Below are 20,694 nucleotides of genomic sequence, written 5' to 3' on the forward strand. Positions count from 1 at the left end.
AAAAGAACATTGTGAAGATGCCCATAATAAACAACTCCAAACCCCTTCCTTTTAAGACCATTGCCTGCACCGTCATTTCTCTCCTCACCCTCAGTCTACTCTCAAACACTCGCTCAGTATTATTATTATTTTTTTTTTTGCTTTTTGGGTCACACCTGGCGATGCACAGGGGTTACTCCTGGCTCTACACTCAGGAGTTACTCCTGGCGGTGCTCGGGGGACCATGTGGGATGCTGGGAATCGAACCCAGGTTGGCCGCGTGCAAGGCAAACACCCTACCCACTGTGCTATCACTCTGGCCCCCACTCGCTCAGTATTTGCCACTGGTACAGTGGAGCAGATGCGAGTTCAGTGGTTCCTGCTAAGTGCAGCTCCCATGGTCTGTTTCCCCGGCTCAAGCCACTTAACAAAGGCAGAGCGCCAGATCCATGGCTCCCCGCAGCCGTCTGTCAGAGCAAAGCGAAGCAGGCCAGTTCCTCCCATCTCCTATGTGCCTTGTTGCACATACAATCTCACTAACCTCACAGTGACCCCGGCGGGCATGGGACTCTCTGAGAAGCCAAATGTGAAGCCTGCCCCTCCGCACCCACCCCCGCTCGGCTCCTCCGACATCCCCATGAGGACCGTGAGGACCAAGCTCCCACCTGCCTCTTGGTTTCCGACAGTCATCCTTCCCTCCCGCAGAGAGGACCATGGGGTCTCTAGTGCTTTCTGTCAAGGCTGTGGCCAGTCCAGAATTATTTGGCCAGAGTAATGCCATCCGAGGTCACCCCAGAGCAGTCAAAACCAGGGGCTCCTTCCTTGCTGTGGTGCCCCAGCTGCTGAGACACAATGATCTACTAGGCACACCACATCTAATAGGGCCCCTGGCTGGAAGCTGGCAAGGGCTGGGGCTTGGCCCTCCTGTCTTCTCCCAGTCCACCCCATCCATCGTGCTCTGATCTGGCTACTCCTGAATGCTTTGACTGGCCTAAGTTTGCAGGTGGGTTTGGGGATGTGGCTAGCACGTTACCCGCTCAACCATTTTGCTCTCTAGTTCAGTGACTCAAATCCTTCTCCCTCATGCTCCAGGCACAATAAACCCCTTGTATACCTGTGCCTTGCACTCTATCTCCTCTAGCCCGAATAGCCTTTTCTCCAGCACAGCCTCCTGTCCCCAGCCCCAAACTCAGCAGTTCCCACTTACTCTCCAAAGTGCTGTTCAAACATCACCCTTCCGGGAGGTCTTCCCGACCTCCCAGGCTGAGAGGTCTGTCTTACCACTGCTTGGCAGACAAGCCTGGGGTCGGCTCTAAAGCAGGAATTTGAACGCTACAGGCGCACAATTCATGGCTGTCCACTATTCCATCTAGCTGGGTACCACACAGCAAGAATTTGATTGTCTTTATCTCCAGTGGCAAGCAAACATTCTGATGTCAATAAATATTTCTTAAAGAATCAGGGGCCAGCGGCCAGAGTGATAGCACAGTGCGTAAGGTGTTTGCCTTGCATGCAGCTGACCCGGGTTCAATTCCCAACATCCCATATGGCACCCTGAGGACCGTCAGGGGTAATTCCTGAGTGCAGAGCCAGGAATGACCCCTATGCATTGCCAGGTATGACTCAAAAAGCAAAAAAAAAAAATAATAATAATAATGAGGGGTCAGGGGCTGGAGCGATAGCACAGCGGTAGGGCGTTTGCCTTGTACATGGGCCACCTGGGTTCAATTCCCAGCATCCCATATGGTCCCCTGAGCACCGCCAGGAGCAATCCCTGAGTGCAGAGCCAGGAGTAACCCTATGTATCACCAGGTGTGACCCAAAAAGAAAAAAAAATAAGAATGAGGGGACAGAATGACAGTTCAGCGAGCAGGGCACTTGCCTTGTATGTGACTGACCTGGGTTCAGTCCCCAGCATCCCATATGGTCCCTCAAGCCCCACCAGGAGTAATTCCTGAGTGCAGAGCCAGGAGCAACCCCTGAGCATCACTGGGCATGGTCCAAAAACCAAAATAAAAAAAAAGAATACATGAAATGCTCAGCTTCGTCTATAAGGAATAACTGAGCAATTTAAAAAGTATTAAAGAGGCAAGTCAGTTAAATAATATCCTGCGTCATATTCTAACAACATATAATAGCCCATATAATCCAAGTGCACAGATCACTACCTGTTCTCTTATTACGTCTCAACTCTGAGAACATGAAGGGAGAACTTAATGAACGAACCTACAGTTTTGTCGTTAAAGATCTTGGGAAAGCCTCTATTTGGGTATTTGCCTCGCAGCTGCCAGACATCAAAGAAAGGCTTCCAGTCAATGTAGTCCACCAGCTTCTGCAGGTCATAGTCCTCGAAGACCCGGGTCCCAAGAAATGTGGGCTTCACTGGAGAAAATAAGTACCACCATCAGCACCGGCGCCAGAGCTGCCTGCCAGAGACCATTCTGGGTCAGTTGTTTCCCACTAGCACCTCTTTGCCAAGCACAGGATTTGTTTCACAATGAGAACTTTTTTTAAAAAAAAATTTTTTAATTTTTAATGAGTCACTGTGAGGTACAGTTACAGACTTACAAACTTTCGTGCTTACGTTTCAGTCATACAATGATCAAGTACCCATCCCTCCACCAGTGCCCATTCTCCACCACCCATGTTCCCAGTATCTCTCCCTTCCCCTCCCCCTCTCTGTGGCAGGCACATTCCCTTTTATTCTCTCTCTCCTTTTGGGTGTTTTGGCTTTCGATACAGGTATTAAGTGGCCATCATGTTTGGAAAGACGGGAATTTTATATGATCACACTGGATTCTGCAGGAAATCTTAGGTGAGCATGAACTAACAGCCTCCATGAGGCTGACTGACTTATGCTGCCCCAGGAAACTTTTCCTGAAGCCCTTCCACCCACCCTCGTCCATGGTCCAAGAGAAAATAAAGATCTGGATCAATCATCACTGATACACATAAGGGCACTCTAAAATAAAGTCCACCGCACAAAGACCCATTCAATAAACTACTTGCATAAAATTAAAAAAAAATCATCTATATTGTCGACTGATACATATGCCCCAAGAATAAAGGAAATGCATCGGAGGGAGGCATTAAATTCAGGGTTGCACAGCAGAAGGCGTGGGCTACATGGGACTTTCACTACAGACACATTCTTTCACAGGGAGCAGGGTATTTTTAAGTAGCTAGTGGGTATACCTGAGTGCTCAGAATATGGCCCACTATCCACCTCCTGAGAGATAAGGCCACCAGGCAGATGGGCTATATCTCACACCAAGCTGGGGCAGGGTTACAAATGTCAGACAACTTGGCCGCCAGCTTGCTTTCTCACCTTCACACTCTTGTTTTTCTGGTCTGTGGGGGGCCGGGATCTCTGGGGCCAGAGAACTGACACTACACCACCAATCTCAGAGGCACCGAGATAACACACAGCATCTCAAGACAACTTTTCTCTTATGAGATCGTCAAGGAGAGCAAAAGAAAAAGAAAGGAAAAGAAGGAGAAGCTCAATCTTGCCTGCAAAATCCCAGCCTTCTCATATATGTTCACAGGAGCCTGTCCTGGTGGCTTCTAGTCAGTAATTTATTACACAGACCCCTTCTTTATAGTCGCTTATGTCAATCTGTTTGGTCACTGAAAAAGACTTACAGCCAACCTCCTGGGGAAAGTTTGCTATGGTGGCCCTGGGCGATGGCTCCAAGGGGTAGAGCATGTGGCTGGCAGGCCCAAGGCCCCAAGTCTGAGCCCCGGCTCTGTGTGGCCCCCAAGCATCTCCAGGCATGGCCCGACAAGCCCGGGTACCAGGGGCCTGGTGCCGCATCACATCGCTGGGTTACAATCCCAACCGTCAGATGCGGATCACTCAGGCAGGCTGAGTCTCGCGGAGAATGACAGCCACTCACCCGAGCAGAGGGCACCTCCCAAGCCCCACTAAAATCAAGTTTCTCTGGTCTGGAAAAGCAAATGAGAAATGTGCTACTGCAGAGGAAAGGAAGACTGTGACTCTAAGACGTGTTATCTTCCAGAGTTGAAGATCTGCTTGAGGTTTTGCCATCAAAGGGCCTTGAGAGAAGGAGCCGTCTTTCTCCCTTTATTCACTGTTAGCGTCTAACACTGGGCTGGTGTCAAAACACTTCTGAGACGGGGCCTCAGGGATTTGCCGTCCCTCAGACGATCATTCCAGAGACTTGCCAAGCACTATTTACCCTAAGAGATGTTTTGGATGTTTGATTGGTTGAAATAATCTCCTTGTGATATTTTTATTAATCTCAGCGTGAAAAACATATATATATATGTGTAGATATATAAATATATATATATATATACACACATTTATTCTCTCTCCTTTTGGGTGTTAAATATAAATATACTTATATTTATACATAGACACATATATATAAATACACACACACACACATATATTGTTTGGGCTATTGGAGTGATTCTGAGTTTCCTAAGATTTCTGACAGAATATCTTATCCTCGTAACATTTCTATCAGGCAACTCCCATTTCACACATCAGAAACTGTTCCAGGTCACTGAGAGAAGACAGAACCAGGAGCAGAGCTGGAATTAGAAGCCAGACCTCCCGCCCCGCCGCAGCCTGTCCCGTATTCCTCCCACCGAAGCACTCGGCGGGAAAATGAGATCGGAACCCAGACCCCACGTTTAGTCTGACCCCCACAATTCCGTGGAGATGTGCACAACACAGATGTCATGAGCAATGAAAGTGGATTTTGAGATATTACCTTGGAAATACAGATTCGATTAATACAACCCGTGTTCCCTGTCTCAATTTTGCATTTGTATCTTGTGTCTCTCTGAGCCTGTCAAAGCATCTTATAGTTTATTCCATCCTTGAGTAAGTCAAGAAAGGAGGCTAGAAAAAAACAGAGTGAGGAAACAAAAGAGATAAAAAGATAAAAGAAAAGAGGGAGAGACAGAAAGAAAGAGAGACAGAGAGACAGAGAGAGAGAGAGAGAGAGAGAGAGAGAGAGAGAGAGAGAGAGGTGGTAAACAGGGAAAACCAGCGGCCTTGCTTTGCTCTACGTCTGGACGCTTTCTCAGTGTCTGACCCATGCCTGCATCGGGCCTGCCAGCAGCATCAAACCGGCCCAGCTGAACTGGTCTCTGACTTGCTTCCAGTTTGGGTCGGGGGTGGGGGAAGTGGGGGGGAACAATGAAGTGGGGTGGGGGTGACAACTCCAGCACAGCACAGTGTATGGGCATAGAATTCAGGTCAGGAATGGAATCCTAGTAACCTTTCAAGGGATTACCCAAAACGGTCTCATCAGATTAAAATAGTCACAATCACCGCAGAGCTGTGTCAAGGACTCAGCTGCCGTGGAACCTAACCAGGACAGGCCTCCGCTCCCCAAAGATGAAGATCTGCTTAGTTTCATTTTCTATCATCACTGCACTGTCGTTCGTCACGATTATACACCACTCCGAGTTTCTAGTGGGCGAGAGTTTCTAGTGGGCACTGACTAAAGGCACACACCTCTGCAGCTCATGATTGCTACCTACGGCCTTTCTCCAAGCAACAGCCAAACTGACCTGGGTGAGGCTCTGACAGCCAGTCAATGTGGAAACCATTTTTTCTGGCTTGACTTAATGTTAAGTATCTTCTCTCCTAAAGGGGGGAAAAATTGTTTAGTCAGAAAATGTCAGCTTTTTAGAGGCTGCTATGAAGATACGTTCAAGAAAGCCAGCACAAACGCTTTGTAAGAAATTAATTAATGTTTGGGGGCCAGAGCGATAGCACAGCGGGTAGGGCATTAGCCTTGCACGCGGGCAACCCGGATTCAATCCTCGGCATCCCATATGGTCCCCCAAGTACCGCCAGAAGTAATCCCTGAGTGCAGAGCCAGGAGTAACCCCTGAGCATCGCTGGGTGTGACCCCCCTCCAAAAAAAAGCAAAATATAAAAAGAAAAAGAAATTAATATTTGGGGGCTGGAGAGATAGTATAGCAGGTAAGAGTGCTTGCCATGCACGTGGCCAGCATCCCATATGGTCTCCCGAGCACTGCCAGAATGATTCCTGCGTAAGAGCCAGGAGTAATCCCTGAACATGTCTGGGTTTGCCCCAGAAACCAAAAGAAACCTTTTTTTTAAATGAGCAAGAGAAAGAAAGAAATTAATACCTGGGCTGATGAGCTAGCCCAGGGAGTAAGTAAGATGCGTTACCTAGCACACAGCTGACTTAGGTTTGACCCACAGCACCACATATGGTTTCCTGAGCCCTGCCAGGGGTAATCCCTGAGTACAGTGCCAGGAGGAAGCCCTGAATAGGGCTTGGTACAACTCCAAAGCCAGAAAAAAATTTAAAAAGTTCAATAATTTTTGTTAATGAAAATTCATACCCTAAAACATTTCATTTCTGTTCACAGGGCTTTACTTTAGAGCAGCAAAATAAGAGAGTAAGGATGAAATAACTACCCAAGAGAGTAAGGATGAAATAACTACCCAATAAATAGTGATGTTTTGGGGACCAGAGAAGTAGTACAGCAGATAGGGCTTTTGCCTTGCATGTAGCAGACCCAGGTTCGAAGGTTAGATTTCTGATATCCCAGAAGGTCCCCTAAGGACTGCCAGAAGTAATTCCTGAGTGCAGAGCCAGGAGTAAGCCCTGAGCATCGCTGGTGTGGCCGCAAGCATAATATAAATAATATTAATATAAATAAATAATTATGTTTAATATTGTGAAATACAGTGAAATATAAGGTCTGCTGACCTGCAGCCTTAACCAGGAGGTACACAGAACAGCAAGCTCCAGCCTGTACTTGTGGAACAATGAGGCCGGGGTTGACTGCCCGGCCACCACCACAGTGAGGACCAGAAGGCAAAACTATGAAAATGTCAGCTGTAGATTAACCCAGGCGGAGGGCGGGGAAAGTCAATCAGCATCCGGGGCTAGCCAACGCCTCAGGAATGTCAGCTCTCTCCTTTCCATTCGGTATTTCACTTCACTTGCCTATTCACCCTCAAAATAGCCCAACCTCTGACACAGTGCAGCAAGAAATACCCCCCAAAATGTCTCGAGAGTACTTATGCCAACTCCGTGGATCCCCTGAAGGTTGTAACCTGAGAGGGACACTGCACAGTCATGAGAGGAAACCAGGGAGAGAGGCTTACAAGGGACCTAATATCTTCATTTTCTTCACTGTTCCCTCAAAAACAAGGGTTGGAGGGATAGCACAGCAGATAAGGTGCCTGCCTTGCAGGTGGCTGACCTTTGTTCGATATGGAACACCCCAGTCCCCCGCTGACCTCAGCAGTGATCCCTGAGCAAACTACCAAGATTACGCTCTGAGTACTTCCCACAGGTGGCTCCCAAACCAAACACACTGAAAACCAAAAACCAAAACCCAGGGTCTGTGAGAGGAATAATTTCAGTAAACTGCCTCAGTTCATTTTCTGCTGGATATAAGCTCATGTTTTATTCCTTCTCATAATTTCCAGTGTTGAGCACAGTACCTAATATAGGCATGTATTGCATACTACTGGGTATGCAATAAATTGAATAGAGTTAATCTTCATATAAGAAACAATTATATAGAGAAAAGTGAAGAACTCTGAGTTGAGCTAGAAAACAAAACATCCCTAAAATGATCGCAAACCTTACCCTCCTTAAAAAAAAAAAAAATCAAGCCACATTAAATGCTGAAGGAACATTTTCTAACTCCAACAAGCAAGGATCCGCCTGTCACTTACCTTGAGAGACTCGTAATGGTCTTGTCTAATGTCTTCATATTCTTCTGTGATCTCCTCAAAGTAGTCATCCTTCAGATTCTCATCTAGTAGCTGAGAACACTGAACATGCAAGATCAAAGTTAGTAACCACAGAACAGCAAAAGAAGATAAAGCACATCCTTCATCGAGCTCTTCCATGTTAACATTGTCGCTCCCGTCACAACTCTGTTCATTCATGCATAGAAAGGCAGTAAAATGTTAACTTTAAAAAGTAGACCTGTCACCCAAAAGGAAAGAGAGATATCAAATTGGAATGCCCCGATACAGAGGCGGGGTGGGGTGGGGGGGATTGGGCTGGGGGGATGGAAGGGATACTGGGTTCATGGGTGTGGAGAATGGACACTGGTGGAGGGATGGGCTCTTAAACATTGCATGAGGGAAAAACAAGCATGAAAATGCGTGAATCTGTAACTGTACCCTCACTGTGACTCATTAATTAAAAAATAAATAAATTTAAATGAAACAAAACGTAGACCTGGGATGCTCAAATATTGCACGTGCCCAAAAGAGTGTGCTCCTAGGAGGTAAGCTCTCTTGTCCCTCGGATAACCTGTGTGGTGGGTGTGTCTTTGTTCACCTGGGAACTTTGGTGACACCAGACAGATGATGCTGATGATGTAATTCGTGGCAGTATTGGCTCCCACTGTACCTGTGTGACCTCTGGAGTGGATGATGGCTGAGTAAGCACACGTGAATAGAGTGGAAATCCATGCCAGTAACTGGCTAATATTGTAACTATTATAATAACAGCTGGAACCAAAGCTCAGGAGAGCTTCCCTGATGGGCTATGTCTCAGTTAGGCCCTGTTCAAACCACCTCAATGGGAAAGCTTTTGCCTGGTCTTTCCTGAACTTTGCCCTATGCATCTTGTGCCTTTTAACCTTAATATGTATCTTTTTAGAGTTCAATGAATTCTAGAAAATGATTTAAACAGTTTTCTAGGACTCAAAACACACTGCTTATCCTGCTTCAGTGAGACAGTAAGGACCTTGCCTGCGCTTACCAACCCAAGTTCGAAACCCGGTACCCTGTCCCTGAGCACCACCAGAAGCTATACCTGAGCATGGAATAAGCCCTAAGCACCACCAGGTGCAGCCAAAACCAAAAAAGACGCTCTCTTCAGTGCCTTACAGATACTATGTTCATCTCTAAATTGCTACACTTATCTCAGGCTTTTAGCAGCTACCCTTTCTAAAGGACACAATTTTGGAGGGCTAGGATTACACACTAACCACTTTTTTGTTTTCTTGTTCCCACTTTAGTGCTTGGCACATACAACTGACATCCTTCCCCAAGGTTTGCTGGAGGCCTACATGCTCAACTGCCAGCGTCTATCAAAATAAGAAAAGAAAAAAAAAGGGCTTGGAAAGACCATACAACAGGTAAGGCGCTTGCCTTGCAAGTGGCTCAACCCCTGGCATCACATACAGTCCCCTAAGCTCACCGGGAACGATTCCTGAGTGCAGAGCCAAGAATAAGCCCTGAGCATCTCTGGGTGTGGCCCCCAAACAAACAAACAGGAGATTAGTAAATTGCTTTTGGGACTGGAGCAATAGTACAGTGGGTAGAGCACTTGCTTTGCAGGCAGCCAACCTGTGTTTGATCCCCAGCACCCATGTGGTCCCATGAGCCCAAAAGGAGTGACCCCTGACGGCAGAGCCAGGAGTTACTGTCACTGTCATCCTGTTGCTCATCGATTTGTTCGAGCGGGCACCAGTAACGTCTCTCATTGAGAGACTTACTGTTACTGTTTTTGGCATATCCAATACGCACGGGTAGCTTGCCAGGCTCTGCCACGCGGGCTTGATACTCTCGGTAGCTTGCCGGGGTCTCCGAGAGGAGCGGAGGAGTCGAACTCGGGTCGGCCGAGTGAAAGGGTGAAAGGTGAACGCCCAACTGCTGTGCTATCGCTCCAGCCCAGAGCCAGGAGTAAGCCCCGCATACTGTTGGGTTTGCACCACCCCCCCAAAAAAAAAAGAAAATAAGTAAAGAAACAGACCATATGAGAATTGTGAGACTACTCAACAATTATGAAACCAGTCTCTAAATATTCCTTAATATTGAAAAAAGAATAGCTACTAGCAAAGTTTAAAAAAATTACGAAGAAAGGAAGATATGGCTGTTACCAACGACATCGGTTCAAAGACCATAGCACTGACCCATCCCCGAATCTTTCAGCAGGGATTCCTAACACACAGCGAGGGATGGAGCTGAATTACACTGTCTGTCTTGCGGAAGTTAGATTGGATAGTGGCTAAGGTCCAGCTGCTAGCTTCAAATATCTATGATCCTATGTAAATTTTCTAAGTATCTCTAATAACAATTCAATGCATTAAAAAAAAATCAGCGCAATGCTCACTTCAGCACACACTAAAACTGCAATGCCACAGAGATGATTAGCATAGCCTCTGTACAGGGACGGCACTCAAAGTCACAAAGCCGTGAAGTGTTCCACATCCAATCATTACCATCATCTTGTTTAGAAATATAATCAGAAAAGGCCAGCTTAAAAATAGAACCCCCAAAGGCACTCACATCACAGTACTGCTAGCTGCACTCTAGCCTAACCTCAACCAAGTCTTCACTGAGGAAACCCAGCAGAGCTAACCTGAAACAACTCTTGAGCTCTCCAAAGTACAGGTAACGGAATATTTTAAAACACTCTTGTGGGGGGTGGAGCAACAGTACACTGGGCAGGGCACTTGCCTAACATACAGCCTACCTGGGTTGAATCCCTGGCATCCCACATTTTCCCTGCCAGGAGTGATCCCCGAGTGCAGAGCCAGGAGTAACCCCTGAGTATCATTGGGTGTGGCCCCAAAGCCAAAAATAAAACAAATCTCTCTCTCTCTCTCTCTCTCTCTCTCTCTCTCTCTCTCTCTATATATATATATATATATATATACATATATATATACATATTTATGTGTGTGGTGTATGTATATATAAAATAAAATTTAAAAATAATAAAACACTGTTGCATTCAACTAGACATCAAGCAATGAGAAGATAAAGCTCAATTTCCAGGGCTGGAGCTATAGCATAGCAGGTAGGGCATTTGCCTTGCACACAGCCGACCCGTGTTTGATTCTCAGCATTCCATATGGTCCTCTGAGCACTGCCAGGAGTAATTCCTGAGTGCAGAGCCAGGAGTAACCCCCTGCATCGCCAAGTGTGACCCAAAAAGCATAAAAAAAAAACCCTCAATTTCCTTAACACTCAAAGACTACTAATACCCTGGCACAGGCACCATGTGTAGAGAACATATAAAACAATGGTGTGTTGGCACCTTCCACACTGCCACACAGCCCTCTTGCTCCCAGAGCCACAGTGACAAGTCCCTCACTGCCCACGATTGATTTGTTTGATAGAAACAAGTTTAGGGCCAATTTTGAGCACTGACCCATCTTCCACAAAAATCAGTGTTCTTATGTTTTCCCGCCAACCATGCACATCTAAGCACATTTCCTTTTCTTTCTGAACTGCCATAGCAAATAGCATGAGAAAAAATAAGCTGAAAATACATTTTATAATCTTCAAAGAACTCAATATCTGTACCTTGGTTTTTATTTAAGAAAGGACAGGAAGTGAGGTTCATCCTTAGGTGCAACTTGCTGCTGTATAGTAGCCATATCGTTGGAATCTTTCAAATATATGGGAGAAGTAAGTCAGAGCATGACCGAAGTCATACTCATGCGGTTAAAGCCAAAGACGGAACCAACAAGTAGCCTAAATAACCTTTACCAATGACCCATGAAAAAAAATGTCACTAGCACTTATCCAAATAATTGCTTAGCAACCATATGCTTGAGTGACATAAACATGTGGGCATTTTCTTTGTATGAGAGAAGCTGAACTGCCCAGCTGACCCAAACCGTAAAGAACACGATGCCCATGCCTTGCTCGTTCTGTGCCTGCCTTTCAGCCTCAAGATGCTGAAGGGGTTTATCCTTGAAATGGAACCGAAGGCCAGTTCCTCCCCAGCTCAAGTCCTTCCCCTTCCCAGAGGGGTGAGTCACCCCGTACTTAAATGGTCCAACAGTCTGATCTCCAAATGGAATTGTACAGCCATTCATTAGCATATGAAGATGGTAATGAGACTTTAAAAAAGGTCTCACCATGGGTCTTATATAAGTACTTTATGAAATGCAACTCAAATAGAAGATACAGGAAGTCATTATTTGAAAAATAAACTGTAGGAATAGTTTATTTGCACATGCAACTTACGAACCCAGTCTGGTATATTCAAAATCAAAATTTCCTTTCAATAAACAAAGAAAAATTTAAAAACATTAAAGGAAGCCACAATGATAGTGTTGTGAGTAGGATGTTTGCCTTGCACTTGACCAACCCAGATTTGATCCCAGCACCCCACATTATCCCCTGAGTCCTGTCAGTAGTGATCACTGACCACAGAGCCAGGAGCAAGCCCCGAGCATTGCTAGGTGTGGCCCCCAAAATCAAAAACAAAACAAAAATTGAATGTAGCTTAGAGTAAGCACATCTCCATCCACACTTGAAACTGAGCAGCCACAGGAGAGATGTGTGGCCTCAGGAGAACGACTGATCTCTTCACTTCTTCTGTTCCTCAGCTCTAAAATGGGGAGATGGATCAAGTAAAAGAATCCATGCAAAGCACAGTTAGCACTGTCACCAGCACTCTACAGATTTTTTTAAGTATTAGCAATTACTGTATAACTTGCATGTAAGTAAATTCATAGAGTTGGAGGAATTCTTTTGGAACATAGGTTAGATTGCTACCCTACCTCAAGCTTCATGCAACTGCCAAGAATTCCCACAAATCAGCAGCTTCCCGGCAACTCCCCACATGGGAAGCATGGGAAGGCTGGACCAGAGCAGGGGCTTTTCTAGAAACACTCCTTGGATGAGAACTAAGAGTCGGGCCCCGGAGGAGGGGAAGGGACTATTCGGCTCTCACTTGTACCATACTGAGTTCCCAGGTAAGCTCGCCCCTGAAAACAAGGTGTCATGGTTACAACAGAGATGGAAACCATGGGGCTACGTGATCAGCAAGAAGAAAGGAAGGCGCCCTTAGGTTCTTTGTATTTACTGAGGAAAGAATCTCGAACTCTGGGTTTTGAATACATGTATTTGAACAGTCAATGTTTTTTCAGCCTCTGGGTAGTCCACTGGCCCACTTCCAGGTTAAATGTTTTTCTATCTCGAAATAGTTTTTTGTTTTGTTTTGTTTTTTTAAGAAATTCTACATTCCATTTAGCTCTAGCATGGAGTTAAAATTAGGTATGGAATCATATTTGGCATGGCTGGAATTTCTCCGGATTCGTGTCAAGGTCAAAGGTATTGGGCAACCCGTGTTAACGTGTTATCGTCTCCGAGAGCACAAGTCACACTTGCCGGTGCTCCCGCAAGCGGCACCAACACCAGGGATACCATCAGAAGCCAAAGGCCTAGACTTTTTTCACCTTTTTTTTTTTTTAAGTATAATTGGCCATAAACAAACAGTAGATCCTTTTTTTTTCTCAAACAGTAGACCTTGATTAACCACTAATTCCTAATGCTCTCTTTCTGCTCTCTCTTCACAACACTGTCACTGTTACTGTCATCCCGTTGCTCATCAATTTGCTTGAGCGGGGACCAGTAACGTCTCCATTGTGAGACTTGTTACTGTTTTTGGCAAATCGAATACACCACGGGTAGCTTGCTAGGCTCTGCCGTGCGGGAAAGATACTCTTGGTAGCTTGCCGGGCTTTCCGAGAGGGGAGGAGGAATTGAACCCGGATCGGCCACATGTAAGGTAAATGCCCTACCTCTGTGCTATCGCTCTTTACAACACCCCTGAAGTAAACGCAAGGCCCCACACTTACCACCACCACGCTCTTGGAGGCATCCAGGACATGGATGACAGGTGCGCTGTAGCGAGGAGCGATTTTAACCGCTGTGTGGGTTCTGTAAAGAGGGGTCAGAGTAAAGGCACAGCCATCAGTGCTGACAGATCTACCACTCCCGCTTAGAACCCACAAAGACAACAGATTTCTACAGTGCTTTCCAGAGAACCATCTTTCGGTACCTGCACATACTGAACTTCAAGTTTCCCTTATAAGAGTCACTTTCTCCTTACCCTCGATGGGGAAGCCAAAAGGGAAGCCATGGGCCTGGCCTAGGCTCTAAGGAAGTCTGTGATAAGAAGAGAGACTCAGCTCTCTGACAGTTGGAGGAAAAACCGGCCACCTTGCTCGTTAAGGCGCATGGCTGAACCTACAGCCTTATCTAGAACAGGCAATTTGCACTTTGCTGCCACGAAGTCCAAGTGGAGTTGCTGCCTGCAAATGAGCTGGGATAACAGCCAGAGCTCCGAAGGAATCCAACGCTGGACGGGGGACAGAGGACATTACTCTCTTGCTGTCCCCTTACATCCAACGACTCCTGTATCCCTCAGCCCCAACCCCAGCTTGTACGTGTAGCAAGGAACCTCAGGCCCTAAATAAATTCAACAGCAAGTAACAGAGAGGAGGCAAAAGCAACACAAATCTTTCTATTAGTGTTGGCGCAGCCCCAAATTCCTATTGCTAAATTTAAAAATATGAGTAGGGAGAAAGGAACGTTCTTTAATCCTTGAAATTACCTGGTTTGCTCAAGTGCAAACCAAACAGCCCTATGATTATGGAATGTTTATGGCAATAACATAGGCCACAAACCTGCAATTTTATTGTAGAATGTAACACTGAACTGAGGATTGAACGCGTACCTACCTCTGTGAGAGAGGCACTCCCGGCTGGAGAGGACAGAGAGGGGGACCTGGCCACCATTTTCTATTGAATGAGTAGCAGCACAAGTTCCACAGGGCAGAAAGACCTCCTGGTCTCGTCACCCCTTTCCCTCTCTGCCCTGCGGCAGCAGTGTTCCCAGTAACCCCTATTCAGATACTTGGATATTCTCGCCACTCAACTTCATCCCATTTTGCTTATAAAGATGGACAGAATATGTTATAATCTAAGGGGGAAAGCAGGGCAGCAGCAGACCCATCTAATTCTATTTAAAAATCAGAACCAACCTTTGATCTGCCTCAACCAACCAACCTCATGTTTCCATAAATTCAGGGGGGTGGGGGTAGAAAAGCAAAAGCAAGACCACCAAACTCTCTATCAAAGAACCAACACTGGTTATGTAGAGCTTACACATGGGGCCTAAGGTGGGAAGGCAGAGATGGAAGTTTACTTTATAGTACTCTAAATTGTATGACATGTTCTAAGAGTCATGTAGTGCTCAGGGAAAATTTTTATTATTATTTTTTTTTAATGAATTACCGTGAGGTAGTTACAGACTTACAAACTTTCGTGCTTATGCTTCAATCACACAATGATCGAGTACCCATCCTTCCACCAGTGCCCATTTTCCACCACCAATGATCCCAGTATCCTTCTCACCCAGCCCCATTTCCACCCCCCACCCCCCGCCCCCTGCCTCTGTGGCAGGCAACTTCCCTATTTTTTTTCCATTTTTAAAAACATTTTTATTTTATCACCATGTGGAAAGTTACAAAGTTTTCAGGTTTATGTCTCAGTTATACAATATTCAAACACCATCACTTCACCAGTGCCCATATTCCACCACCAAAATACCCAGTATACCCCCCCGCCCCCGTCCCTCACCCCCAACTGTATGACTGATGAATTTCACTTCATTTTCTCTTTACCTTGATTACGTTCCATATTGCAAAACAAAACTCACTATTGTTGGAGTTTCCCCCCAAGAAAGACAGCCCTACTAAGGAAGCATTTGATAATTGGTTTTCCATTAAAAGATTGTATGTTTTCAGATTTTAGAAAAGGTCGGCTCGGATGTGTCCCAGTCCCGCAAGCCGGAGCCGTGTTAGTTGCTGCTCAGTGTCGCCAGGGCTCCATCTGGAGAAGGTGTGCAGGCTGCACCTCCTCCGTCCAGCTCCCCGGGCACCTTCTCTTTTACTCCTTCTCTCCTTTTGGGTATTATGATTTTCGATACAGGTCTTAAGTGGCCATCATGTTTGGTCCATGTTTCAGCACACATCTCCCATTCCAAGCAAACCCTCCAAGCATCCATTACTTGGTGGTCCCTTCTCTATTTGAGCTGCCTTTCCCCCCAGCATTGAGGCCGGCTTCCAAACCATGGACCCATCTTCCTGGCCCTTATTTCTACTATCCTTGGGTGTTAGTCTCCCATTCTGTTACTTTATATTCCACAAATGACTGCAGTCCTTCTCTGTCTGTCTCAGGGAAAAATTTAAAACCAAAAGTTCTGGAGAACCGGTTCAGAGGTAAGGCACTTGCCCTGCGTGTGGCTGCCCTGGTTCAAATCCCCCCTGGCATTGCGTATGGTCCCCCAAGCACCGCAGAGCAGAGTCAGGAATAGCTTCTGAGCATCACTTAGCCCAACACCCAACAACAACAGAAAAGTTTTAAACTAAGAGAATTTTATTTTTATTCTTATGATTTATTTTTTATTATTATCATAGTTTATGTAACACAGCTACACTAGTGTTATCATTTATGGTATTAATATACTGTCACTGTCATCTCGTTGCTCATCGATTTGCTCGAGCGGGCACCAGTAACGTCTCTCATTGAGAGACTTTATTGTTACAGTTTTTGGCATATCCAATACACATGGGTAGCTTGCCAGGCTCTGCTGCATGGGCTCGATAATCAGTAGCTTTCTGGGCTCTCCGAGAGGGGCGGAGGAATCTAACACGGGTCGGCCTTGTGAAAGACAAACGCCCAACAGGCCCCTTGCAAAGTGCCACAGGACCCTCTACTACTGTCCCTATCTTACCTCTAGACCAACTCTGCTCCCTGCCTCCTGCCCCCATTCGCCACTGTCTGGCTGTTTAAAAGGTGTTCAGAGAGACATATATTAATAGAACTATCAGGGAAGGCTCAAAACTTCATTCCTAAGGCAGATAAGAGCATGAGCATTTCACTGTCCCCTTTCTAATGATCTCGCAGTTTACAAACGGGATTCGAAGGACTGAAAGCATCAGGCCGCGAGCTGAGCTCTGAGATGGGTGCTCGGGCCTGAGTCAGTGCAAGAAGCACTGTCTGGACTGGGTAGGCGGCATGAGAGAAGAGTGGGGCAACCCTGGAGCGATGACCCTGGTGCACACATCAAGCCCGCCTGTGGAAGACCTGTTTTGTACCTACTCTGCTCTGGGGAGAAATGTTTTGAAGACATCCTGGTATTCTCTAAGGAGGACAGTTTTTCAAGCAGTAGGAAAAGTTTTAAAGAAGCGGCCTCCAACTTCAAAACAGAACCAGACAATTTCTCTCTTGACAGCTCCATGAGCACACAAATATACCTCAATAGGTATTCCACATAAAGTTTCTCCAGGAAAAAAATATAGATGCATATCTGTGTATATATAGCACTGTCTGTAGCACTGTCGTCCCACTGTTCATTGATTTGCTCGAGAGGGCACCAGTAACGTCTCCATTGTGAGACTTGTTGTTACTGTTTTTGGCATGTCGAATACGCCACGGGGAGCTTGCCAGGCTCTGCCGGGCAGGCGGGATACTCTTGGTAGCTTGTCAGGCTCTCCAAGGGGATGGAGGAATTGAACCCGGGTCAGCTGTGTGCAAGGCAAACACCCTATATGCATATATATCATTTTAAAAATATTTTTTATAAAATTGTTCACAATATTTGGTTACATTTAATATTTAAACACCAACCCCACCATCATGACACCTTACTACCACCATATTTCCACCCTGAACCCCAAACCCTGCCCTCAAAGCAGAACCAAAATAATTTATTTTATATTGCTTGTTATGAATAATCTGCTAAAATGATCCAAAAAAGATCTGTCAGAGGAAAGTGTGTGAAGACTGTTGTATTTCACCCAGGAGTCATTAAGCCTTTCTATAAGAGATTAGTAACATGTTGTTAAAGGTTGAGCCTTGTGTGCTTATGTTTATATCTGTATAAATATATTTCCCCTAAGATTGGCTGCCTTCTACTTTGAACCCCATCAAATCTGGTGCGCTACTCTTGGTATACCGATGGTGTAAAGTACAAGATATCCAGGGATAGATTCACTTCTCGGTGAGGCTCATCTGAGCATGTGGAGAGTGGCCGTGAGCATGGCGGCCGTTGAGTTCTGGGGATTTTTGGTTGCTGGGGCTGGCTCTGTTGGGGTGGAGAGGGGCCTCACCTGCCTCCTCCAATCGCCCTGAATGGAACAGTCTGGCACAGGGTCTGACGGCATTGCTACGGGGTATCGTTCTGTGCTTTCTTCCGAGAGATTTATATTGAGTCTCTGGATCATGACCATTAATGAGATTATATGGCGGCAGCCTTGTCGGGGGTGACTGTCAAGCTGCCGGAAATAGGGGGAGATGGGGGAAGGTCACCCATTCTCACTTTCAGTCACAAGTCCCAAATACCTGTTTTTCTCTGCGGATTCACTCATGGGTGAGGCTCGTCCTAGCGTATGTGTATCGTTTCCTTGAGGGGTCACACACAAGAGTGCCTGAAGGATGTTCCTGACTCAGGGCTGCTTCCAACAGTGCCCAGCCACATCAGGGATCAAACCCAAGTTTCCCATATACAAAACATATATGCCTCTCCTTTGAGCTATCACCGCAGCTCAAGGAATTTTATTTTTGGATGGCTGGAGAAATAGCACAGAGGGTATTGTGCTATGATCCCCCAAGCTCACCAGGAATAATCTCTTGGTGTAAAGCCACAAGTAAGTCCTGAGCACCAAAGGGTGTGACTTTCAAAAGCAAATTAAAAAAAAAAAAATTTTATGTTTAAGTCTTGTGTGACTTAAATGACAGTCCTCTTAAAGAGAACCAGTTTAAGTTATTTTAATCAATAAATTTTTTTCTTAAGCATTGTTGGTTCTCTGTGCAATTCTAACCACTCTCTTTGATGATCTTTTGAACAAAGATGCTGAGAAGATATGGATGGATCCCACAACTTAAAAAATAACAATAGGGGCTGGAGCGATAGCATAGCGGGTAGGGCATTTGCCTTGCATGTGGCCAATCCGGGTTCGAATCCCAGCATACTATATGGTCCCCTGAGTACAGCCAGGAGTAATTCCTGAGTGCAAAGCCAGGAGTAACCCCTGTGTATCGCCGGGTGTGACCCAAAAAGCAAAAATAAAATAAAATAAAATAAAATAAAAGTATACAGTCTTTCTTTCCAATACAAATTGACAAAGCTGGTTGAGTGTAGACATAACAGTTGAGCTTACTCAGCCATTGAGAGTACTCTTGGCTTTCTTATAGAATAATCTTTACACCAAATTCACTTTCTCCCATTTGTGCAGCCGTCTCCGGCTGAAAAAAAATATTTTGTTGTTGTTGCGGGCTGGAGCAATAGCACAGCGGGTAAGGCGCTCACGTTACATGTGGCCGACTCGGGTTCGATTTCTTCGCCTCTCTCGAAGAGCCTGGTAAGCTAATGAGAGTATCTTGCCCGCACAGCAGAGCCTGGCAAGCTACCTGTGGTGTATTTAGTATGCCAAAAACAGTAACAATAAGTCTCAAAATGGAGACGTTACTGGTGGCCTTCCGAGCAAATCTGAGCAATGGGATGACAGTGATTAAGTGATACAGTGTTGTTGTTGTTTGTTTTTGTTTTGGGACTACTCCCAGCTGTATACAGAGCTTGCCCCTGGCCTGTGCACCTGAAAGTAACTGGGAATCCTTAAAGGGTGCTGGAGAGCAAACTGGTGTTAGTTGCCCAAGAACTGCCTCCCGGTGCCATTGAAGCACATTAATGGCCTTGATCCAGAGACACACAAATAAATCTCGGAATGATTTAGCTCACTGCAGAGAGGTCTCTGGACCCCGATTCTTTACGCAATTTTAGAATTCCACGCAGCCACAAAAGTGGCCACACGACATCTCATGATATTCATAACAAGCAATAGAAAATAAATTATCTAGCATCTGCCTGTGGCAGGCAGGCTTGAGTGGTGGTGGGATAATTTGAAATAATGGTGCTGGGAAGGTGTAATTGTGGTGGGATTGGTGTTGAAATATTGAATGTAATCAATTAATGTGAACAACCTTATGAAAATAAAATTTAAAAAACTGGTGTCAGCTGCATGCAAGGCAAATACCTTTGCTTCTATACTATGCCTCAGGTCCCTGGAGGAACACTTCTTCAAGTCTGAAAAGATGTAAAACAAGTCCCTTCCTGTATACAAAGAACAGGGGCTCGAGAGATAAGGTACTTGATTTTTAAGAGGTCAACCTGTGCTCAATCCCTGCTACACATGGTCTCCTGAGCAATGCCAGGAGTGAATCTGAGCACAAAAACAGGAGTAAGTTCTAAGCAAAGCTATGTATGGGTCCTACTTTAAAAGAAAATAGAAATTCTAAACCAAGAACAAAGGGCTAGAGGGCATAGCTGAATCTAAAATCCACTTCAGCTAAGTCACTCACCAGCACTTAAGAATTTAGTAGTTGCTTCCTGTACTTGCCAAATGTGAAGAATAACGATAACCTCAGATGTCTTTTTAACACTTTGATAAGAGAATAAGGACTCCAAACACTAATGTCATGTCATATCCTATCCCAGAATTAGTGTTCTTAAAAATGCAGCATGACCAAAAATTAAATTAGATGAGAAAGATAAGAGGCCAAAATAAAAACTAGAAAATTAAGATTGTAATCAGAAGTGAGGTTAGCATATAAAATTCATTCCATGAAATCATATATATAGGTCAGAGTTTTTAAGCTTTCCTGTGGTCAATGCAAAGAAGAAAATTATATCCGTTATGTAATGAGCAACTTACTTCCTAGCAATTAAAAGAGGGGGGGGGAACCTCTGAAACATTCTACTAGTTTTGAGCAACGTGGTTTCCTGTTTAATTATCCAAGTTAAATCACACAAAAGATGATTGAAAAATCCAGAGTTTAGTCATTGGCTTTCAACCAGTAAAAAATTGAGAGCTAACTGCCAGACTCCTGCCCTTGAGAAGCACTCCAGTCGCC

General features: G+C 45.4%; 1 protein-coding gene and 1 pseudogene across 1 annotated transcript in view; one reads left to right on the top strand and one right to left on the bottom strand.

Moving 5' to 3' along the window:
* MTR (5-methyltetrahydrofolate-homocysteine methyltransferase) overlaps positions 1-20,694 on the bottom strand; it is a 123,070-nt gene that overhangs the window by 9,673 nt on the left and 92,703 nt on the right. The window contains exons 25-28 of the mRNA XM_055147501.1: positions 13,576-13,657; positions 7,691-7,789; positions 5,533-5,608; positions 2,206-2,361 (exon numbers count right to left, since the gene is read on the bottom strand). Coding sequence (XP_055003476.1) covers positions 2,206-2,361; positions 5,533-5,608; positions 7,691-7,789; positions 13,576-13,657 — 413 coding nt within the window. The remainder of the gene's footprint in view (positions 1-2,205; positions 2,362-5,532; positions 5,609-7,690; positions 7,790-13,575; positions 13,658-20,694) is intronic.
* On the top strand, positions 10,083-10,183 carry LOC129398995 (U6 spliceosomal RNA; annotated as a pseudogene).

The sequence above is a fragment of the Sorex araneus genome, chromosome 9, assembly GCF_027595985.1.
Source record: "Sorex araneus isolate mSorAra2 chromosome 9, mSorAra2.pri, whole genome shotgun sequence".
Lineage (NCBI taxonomy): Eukaryota > Metazoa > Chordata > Mammalia > Eulipotyphla > Soricidae > Sorex > Sorex araneus.